The 8,716-nt window shown below is 55.3% G+C and overlaps 1 protein-coding gene across 1 annotated transcript in view; it reads left to right on the forward strand.

Annotated features, from left to right (window-relative positions):
• The window catches only part of TMUB1 (transmembrane and ubiquitin like domain containing 1), an 8,757-nt gene extending 624 nt beyond the window's left edge, over nt 1-8,133 (forward strand). Inside the window, exons 2-3 of the mRNA XM_032796578.2 lie at nt 4,691-5,204; nt 6,799-8,133. Coding sequence (XP_032652469.1) covers nt 4,729-5,204; nt 6,799-7,153 — 831 coding nt within the window. The 5' untranslated portion in view covers nt 4,691-4,728 and the 3' untranslated portion in view covers nt 7,154-8,133. The remainder of the gene's footprint in view (nt 1-4,690; nt 5,205-6,798) is intronic.
• Nucleotides 8,134-8,716: the final 583 nt, after the last annotated feature.

The raw sequence follows: 8,716 nt of genomic DNA on the forward strand, positions 1-8,716 counted from the left end.
TGGCCCCCCCACCCCTGTGCGACCTGCCCCCCCGCCTCTTCTCCCCGCCTCATCTAACCCTGACTGCGCCTAGCCCCCACCCCACCGCCTTTCCTGCCCAGCTCTCGTGGGGGGGAGCTACCCCCTATGTGCCAGCTGCTCTGCCCTGGCTGGGGGCTCCCCCCGAGTTCAGCACTAACCTGCTCCGTGTCCATCCTCTCAGCTAGCGCCGCCCTATGAACACCCTGCGGGGTCTGGTGCCCGAGGCTGCAGGGTGGCTGCAGATCCCTGACTGCCCTGTCCCCAAGGCGCATGGAGGGGCCGGGCCAGGTTCCAGACAGTGGAAGAGCTGGGACTAGACTAGGGCTGCCGGGACAGTCTGTGTAGTGGGGGTGCTGAGAGCCACTGAACTGAACTAACCCTGGATTCATGGAAACCACTTCGACCGGGGGCGCAGCAGCCCTCCTGTGCCAGCGCCTAGGGAACAGAAGGTAGCAGCCCTTGTGGGAATGCTGCAGTCTGGCAGGCCGCTCATACGCCCTCCTCTATAACTTGCTTCCCACTGGTGCTGTGCTCCCCAGCAATGCAGAGGGGCTGCACCCCAAAGACTCCCTCAGACACTCAGGCCTAGAGTGCCTGAGTAGCGGGCCCTGCAGGGAGGGGTTTGTTGGCTTCCTCCCTCTGGAGGCGTTGGACTGCAGAGAGTGGTGGGCACTTCTCAAGAGATGTTAATAATTGTGTCTCTGTCCCTCGCATATGTAGATTGTGAGCTGCTCGGGGCAGGACTCAGCCTTTTGTGGTTCATAGAGTCCAAGGCCGACAGGGACAATTGTGATCAGATAGTCTGGCCTCCAGCATCGCACAGGCCAGGGACCTACCCCCGAAATGATTCCTTTGGCTCTAGAGCTTATCTTTTAGTTCCATGTGTCAGTCCCTGAGAGCAGGGGCTCTGAGCCTTTCCAGACTGCTGTCCCCCTTGCAGGAGGCTAATTTCCCTGGCATCCCCCTGCGTTTCACCTCACTTACAAACCCAGACAGAGAAGTACAAAGGTGTCACCACATGCTATTGCTGACAAATAGCTTACTGTCTGATTTTTACCATATAATTATAAAATAAATCAATGGAATATAAATATTGTACTTACAATTCAGTGTCTAGTATATAGAGCAATGAAGTGGGCTGGAGCCCACGAAAGCTCGTGCTGAAATAAATTTGTTAGTCTCTAAGCTGCCACGAGTCCTCCTGTTCTTTTTATGAAGTGTTAGTTTGTTCTGACTTCGCTAGTGCTTTTTCCATTGCCTTTTGTAAAACTTGGCAAATCTCTAGCTGAGTTGATGTACCCCCAGGAAGAGCTCTGTGTCCCCCCGGCTGAGAGCCACTGCCCTAGATACACAAAGGCTACATTTAAAATAAAACTTTAAAGTAAAGCACTCAAAACTTCGGCAGTCCCTTCATTTGCTCCCTTGTGCATGTGCATTACGACCTGGTCCCTTGCCTCATTCAGTGCTCCCTGAGTGTGGAGCTATTTAATATTGCTCTTTGTCCTGATTTGGTGGGTGAGCCCAGGCTTGGTTTACTGACCATCCAAACCCAGCCCTGAATACAGAACTACGCTTGTGAAGTGAGCCCAGGGGAAGTCTTTTCATTTCTGTTTGAGTCTTTGGAATTTCTGGTTATTTCACTTTATCCAGATCTGGCAATGGGGCAGGGGTAGTTACAGGTTCTGCCCTAGGTGATGGGAGCTGGGTTGGAGAGCCGCCAGCAGCAGCAGCTCTGGGGTTTCTGTCCTGTGGGCTGGGCCTGGCTCCTCACTCTCGGTGTTGCGACCTGGCACACAGGCTTGCAGCACTGCTCAGGTTTGATGGAGGCGCAGCCAGGTTGCAACACCAGTCACTCAAAGTTGGACTGGTTAGGGGTACCCCTTTGTCATGAGGGGAGGAGGCTAGGCCAAGCCTGAGTGTGTGGCACAGTGACCTTGTGTACCAGGTCGCGATGCCCGAACAGGACACGAGCCCTAGAACTGCTGTTGCTGGTTGAATTTTTCGTTTTAATTCATGTTGTTTCACTTCTGGGAAAAGATGAATTTTTCTTCACAAAGCACCTATGAGATTAGACTGGGGTATCCCCATTTTATAGATGGAGAATGATGGCACCGAACCTCAGAGGTATTTAGCTACCTAACTCTCAGTTAAATCAGGGGGTGTTCAGATGCCTATACCTGTGAGGATCTGAGCCCGAGAGAGTAAGGAAAATATTGTTAAATGCTTCCACTAGTTTTGGATGCACAATCAGAGATTCCTATAAATGCCTCAGTTTCCTTCAGTGCTTTGCATGGAGCATAAAGGGTTAAAAAGCTGGTCTTCGGCAGAGCAGGGCAGGTGAGGGGTGTGTGTCACAGGACTGCCTTAGGTGATGTGAATGGATTGACAAGGACAGGCAGAAACCACCCAGGATCCACAAGACAGTGGAATCCTCAATGGCCAGGACAGAGTTTTTTCCCCATCTCTCTGTGAGGAAGCAGAGCAAAGGCCCCAGGTGGAGAACAAAGGCAGTCAGGTGACTGGGCTAATTTGGCCTTTGGAGACAGGCACCTGGCTGGAACAAAGAACAAAGGGAGAGAGACAAGATGGTTTCAAGGGAGCCTTAGTCTGGAGCTGGCCACGCTGGACGTTGCCTTCACCTTTGCCTCTCAGCTAACATTGAAGCCAGGTGACCAATCAAGTGTGACCTTGTTTTGGGAGGGCTGCCTGCTGTGAGTGCAGATACTGACTGCAGGGAGCATGATGCCATGAAGGGGCACAGCATGGCCTTCTGCAGGCACCTGGTTGGGGATTCAGAGAGAGACAGGGATCGCTGGGGCTGAAGGACCAGTTTCAGAGCCTTGGCGGCTACAGACCTGCCCCAGTGGAGTGGGGTTGCACAGCCAGCCATCCTGTACACTGATTGAGGCCGGGGTCCTGTGGGTAATGTAGTATGTGATCAAGTAATTAAAGACTGTATTGTAAGTATATGCACATGAAGTCAAATTAAGGATGCCCTTGTAACTTTAACTGGCATTTCCTATCTTTTGAGTGCTCAGCTTTGAAATCTCAGCATTTTTCTAGTGTAGATTTTTGTTAGTGTAACCGCCTGCCTTTTTTTAAAAGCAAAGTGAAAAAACAAATTCCATCGTGTGGAACCGTATTGGCCCCTGACACCTTTAGATCCCAGCACAGTCCTCTCCCGGTGGAGGTCAGACTAGATAATCATACTACTTCCTTCTGGGCTTAACATTTCTGACTCTACCACTCAGACTAGTGGAAAAGCTGTTTGTGTGTGTCTGCTACCAGGTGGGGTGGGACATGTGCTTTGTCAGTGGGTTGCACAGCCGTCAGCTGGCGTCGGAGGAGTGGAGTGGGGTTGCACATCTGTTGGCTGGCGTCGGAGGAGTGGAGTGGGGTAGCACAGCCGTTGGCTGGCGTCGGAGGAGTGGGGTTGCACATCTGTTGGCTGGCGTCAGAGGAGTGGAGTGGGGTAGCACAGCTGTTGGCTGTCATCGGAGGAGTGGGGTTGCACATCTGTAGGCTGGCGTCGGAGGAGTGGGGTAGCACAGCCGTTGGCTGGCGTCGGAGGAGTGGAGTGGGGTAGCACAGCCATTGGCTGGCGTCGGAGGACTGGGGTTGCACATCTGTTGGCTGGCGTCGGAAGAGTGGAGTGGGGTAGCACAGCCATTGGCTGGCGTCGGAGGACTGGGGTTGCACATCTGTTGGCTGGCGTCGGAAGAGTGGAGTGGGGTAGCACAGCCATTGGCTGGCGTCGGAGGACTGGGGTTGCACATCTGTTGGCTGGCGTCGGAAGAGTGGAGTGGGGTAGCACAGCCATTGGCTGGCGTCGGAGGACTGGGGTTGCACATCTGTTGGCTGGCGTCGGAAGAGTGGAGTGGGGTAGCACAGCCGTTGGCTGGCGTCGGAGGAGTGGGGTTGCACATCTGTTGGTTGGTGTCAGAGGAGTGGAGTGGGGTAGCACAGCTGTTGGCTGTCATTGGAGGAATGGGGTAGCACAGCTGTTGGCTGTCATTGGAGGAGTGGGGTTGCACATCTGTTGGCTGGCGTCGGAGGAGTGGAGTGGGGTTACACAGCCGTCAGCTGGCGTCGGAGAAATGCTGATGGACAGGAATCCAGAATTCCATTCTGGGCTGTGGAGAGGAGCATGTCTAGTGGCTATAGACCCCTCTGCCCCTGTTTCCCCAACCTGTCCCTGTCTCCTAGCATGTACCTGTCTCTTCCTTCTCCTCCCGCACACACAACCTGTCCCCGTCCCCCCCAAATAAAAGCAGTTGAAGTTTGCAATGTTAGGAGCAACTGAAAAGGGGCGGCTAGTGGGAAGCATTAGGCAGCCGTAGCTAGACTGCACTACCTGAGGGGGGACAATGGGAAGAGAGTTGAACGGGAAGGGTGATGCAAACAAATAAGCTCAGAGATCTAGACCCGTTGGGCTCAGCATCACTGTAACTCTGCCCAACCCTGCACTTAGTGCCCCGGGGCAGGGGGGTGTCTCCAGGACCTTCCTCCCTGGGGCATTAATTTTGTGCCCTGTGGGCCAGGCCCAGTCTGCGGGAGTCCCTTTTGGGTGGGAAGCTGAGGGCCTGCTGTGCTGAGCACTGGCTGGGGGGTGGGGGTGTCCCCGATACTGGCTCCCAGGGCTCACTGCTGCTGTTCTGTCTCTCTGCAGTCTGGTAATCCTGCTGTCCCCAGCACTGCCCAGCTGCCATGGCTCTGATTGAGGGTGTGGGGGACGAAGTCACCATCCTCTTTGCCCTGCTGCTCATCGTGCTGGTGCTGGTGCTGGCATGGGTCTCTACACACACCTCAGAGCGGGGCGACCAGGTCTTTGCTGCTTCCCCCCCTCTGGCAGCTGGGCAGCTTGGGGCAGAGCACCTGCTGGAGGCTGGGCCGAGGGACCCCAGTATGCAAACCCCAGCGGCAGGGGAGCCCAAGGAAGAAGCGGAGTCATCAGCAGGTGCCATGCCAGATGGGCCTGATGGTGTTGCTGCAGGGCTGAGACACCGGGCCGAGCCTGGATCTCCACAGTGCCCCCTGCAGCCCCCCGGAGACACAGGTGCCAGCCCCGAGGCCACAGACAGTAGCCCCACGGACCGCACCATAGTGCTAAGGCTGAAGTTCCTAAACGACACGGAGCGCCTGGCCACTGTGCACCCAGAGGAGACGGTCGGCTCTCTGAAGAGGTGAGAGGCTAAGCGGCAGCAAGCTGTGGGGAGGAGGCAGAGCTCTGAAGTGCAGCCTCACAGCCAGGCAGGCTCCCCCTCTCCCCCTTGCCTCTGCCCGCCCCGCCTGGGGGCTCTGGCATCCCTTGAACCTCAGTTTGTCCTCCCTGCTGGATGCGGCTTGGAGCTTTCTGCTGCCGTCCCTTCACAGGGGGATAGGCTTGTGTGTCCCAGCTCATGCCTGTAGCTTAGATGGTGCTGCTGGTACCAGTGATCACAGATCCACAGTCCAGGGTGATGAGAGTGCTGTGCGGGACACATCTTGGCACAAGGGTGCAGACTGGCCTGGGGGGACCATGATGGGACACTGCTAGGACAATGAGAGCACACAACAAAATGACAGACCATGGAAGGGAATATGTGGGGGAGGGCTGTACAGCCAGGTGCCTGGGGATGGGGACGGAGTGGGGGTGGGGAGCTTGCATTCGGGCTCCCGGGATGGAGATTCATGGGGAGTTGGGCACAGCCAAGCCCCCCATAATGGGGGTATGGAGCCCTATGGAGGAAGGTTGTACTCAAAGCAGACTGTGAAGAGTTGCAAAGGATCTCCCCAAACTGGGTGCGTGGGTAACAAAATGGCAGATGCAATTCAGGGTTGCTAAATGCAAAGTGATTCACATTGGAAAAGATAATCCAACTATACATATACAATGATGGGGTGTAAATTAGCTCTTACCACTCAGGAAAGAGATCTTGGAGTCATTATGGATAGTTCTCTGAAAACATCCACTCAATGTGCAGCGGCAGTCAAAAAAGCAAACAGAAATTTGGAAATCATTAGGAAGGGGATACATAATAGGACAGAAAATATCGTATTGCCACTATATAAATCCATGGCATGTGCACACCTTGAATACTGTGTGCAGATGTGGTCACCACATCTCAAAAAGATGTATTAGAATTGGAAAAAGCACAGAGAAGGGCAACAAACATGATTAGGGATGTGGAACAGCTTCCATTTGAGAAGAGTAAAGAGACTGGGACTGTTCAGCTTGGAAAAGAGACGACTGGGGGGGATAAGCTAGAGGTCTTTAAAATCATGACTGGTGTGGAGAAGGTAAATAGGGAAGTGTGATTTACTCCTCATAACACAAGGACTAGGGGCCACTCAGTGAAATTAATAGGCAGCAGGTTTAAAACAAACACAAGGAAGTTCTTCACACAACGCATAGTCAACCTGTGGAACTCCTTGCCAGGGGATGTTGTGAAGGCCAAAACTATAACTAGGTCCAGAAAAGAATTAGCTCAGTCCCTGATCCATTGATGGCAATTAGCCAAGACAGGCAGGGATGCAGCCCATACTCTGGGTGTCCCTAAACCTCTGCCTGCCAGAAGCTGGGAGAGGATGATGGGATGGATCACTCGACAAATCACCCTATTGCATTCTGTCCCTCTGAAGCACCTGGCACTGGCCCCTGCTGGCAGACAGGACCATGGGTGGGCTGGACTGGACCGTTGGGCTGAGCCAGTGTGGTCGTTTTGATGTTCTTAAGGTGGGGCTGGCGAACTGTGTGTCTGTGACTGTAACATTTCCCTCCCTGTGTCTTCACCTTAGGGCCCATTTCCCAGGCCAGGAGCACCAGGTGCGTCTGATCTACCAGGGCCAGCTGCTGCGGGACGATGCTCAGAGCCTGGCTGCGTTGCACCTCACCCACAACAGCGTTCTGCACTGCCACGTCTCCCAGCATGGCCCAGCCCCCATGGCTGCTGGCCTCCGGGCCACTGCTGACCCTGTGCACACAGCCCTCAACGTGGGCAGCCTGATGCTGCCGCTCTTTGTGCTCTTGCTGGCTGTGCTGTGGTACTTCCAGCTGCAGTACCGGCACGTCTTCACCGCCACCGCCACCTCCTGCCTGGCTGGCCTCACCCTGCTCTTCAGCTTCATGGCCTTCACTCTGTACCGCAGATAACACTGCCCACGGAGCCTCCGAACCCTGCCAGCCTGTTCTGGGCAGAGCCTCTGTGGCCGAGGGGAGCCGTTTTGGTGGGGCTCATGACAGAGACCCCCCCAAGTCCATGGGGACCCAGGCCTACTGCTGTAGCATGAGTCCTGATGCCCAGCAGGAGCGCAGGGGCAGTCACTGTGGCCCATGTTTCCGAGTCCCATACCCCCACTCCACCTGGCAGCTGAGAAGAGGGATGCTGCAGTCCAGTGAGGTTCTCCCCTCCCCCAACAGCATGTGGGAGTGGGAGCCAGATCCGTAATTGTTACAAGGGGGCAGTTTCTTCCTGCCTCTGAGGAAGGCAGGGGGACTTCGTGGTTATAAGGAGCAAGCAGCTCTGTAGGACAGGCTGGGATCTCCTCCTGAACTGGTTCCTCTGCCAGCCCATTGCTGAGGAGTTGTGCTGTGCAAATAGGGAATCTGCCCACACTCCACCCCTCCACCCCCCATTTGCTCTTTGCACATGCTTGTGAACAGACTGGGCCCTCGTGCTCAGTGCTTGCTCACCCACACACTGGCATACAGTCTGGGTGCTGTTGCGTGCCCTTCTTTCTCGTGCACACTTGAGTGCTCTCACACGTACTCACATTCTCTCTATCTCACACACACACACTCACACACGTTCCTTGCTGTGTGGAGTCCTGGACCTGGCGATCCATTAGCCCATGGCTATTGCTGAATGGGGGAGCAGTGCCTCCGAGAAGGGGAGAGCTCTTCACTCCCTGGGCTCTCTGACCTGAGTGGACGTGGGGGGACACTGCTGCTCATGCAGGGGCTGACTGCATGGTCTGCTCCTTTGGGAAGGGTGTCCGGGTATGGGAGTCCCAGCTGGCCTGGCCTGGCCTGCCCCGCCCCATAGGGTTCCTGGGGGGTGATGGGGCCTGGGTCAGTGGAGCATGTTTCTCATTAATGCTTCTTTTAAAATTAAAAACTGTGAATAACTAAAATCTCCTCTGGCTGGTGTGTGTGTGGGTGCCTGGGGGGGAGTGAGTGAGTGGAGAGTGGGAAAGGGTAGGGGGAGATGGGTATGGGGGAAAGGCATGGTAGTTGCTGGACCAGGTTAGCCAACTCCCTGCTCTCCCTTGGGCTGGGGGAGGGAGGGACAGAGTGATTGCTGGACCAGAGGAATTGCCTGCCAAGTCTCTCCAGGGGAGTGGGGGTGTGGAGGAGGAGGGGGCATAAGGGGAAGGATGCAGTGTGTGGAGGTGGGGGACGATAGGGTGATTGCGGGACCAGAGTAGCCTGCTCCTTGCTCTCTCCAGTCGGGGTGTGAGGTGTGTTGGGGGGGTGAGTGGTGGGGATGGGGTGACGGATCTCTCAGGCAGGGGAGGGAGGGGAGTGGGGGAGGGGTGGCGAATCTCTCGGGGGGGCAGAGGAGGATGGGGAGTGGGGGATGGGCAGGGAGTGGTGAAGATCTGCATCCACACATGCTCATAGAAGTTAAAACAGTAGCTATACACTTTAATTCCAAATCCTCAGTTAGTATACTCATTCAGTAAGGTCCCAGGATGCTAACTCCACCATAGTGAC

The sequence above is a fragment of the Chelonoidis abingdonii genome, chromosome 2 (assembly GCF_003597395.2).
Source record: "Chelonoidis abingdonii isolate Lonesome George chromosome 2, CheloAbing_2.0, whole genome shotgun sequence".
Taxonomy (NCBI): Eukaryota; Metazoa; Chordata; order Testudines; family Testudinidae; genus Chelonoidis; species Chelonoidis abingdonii.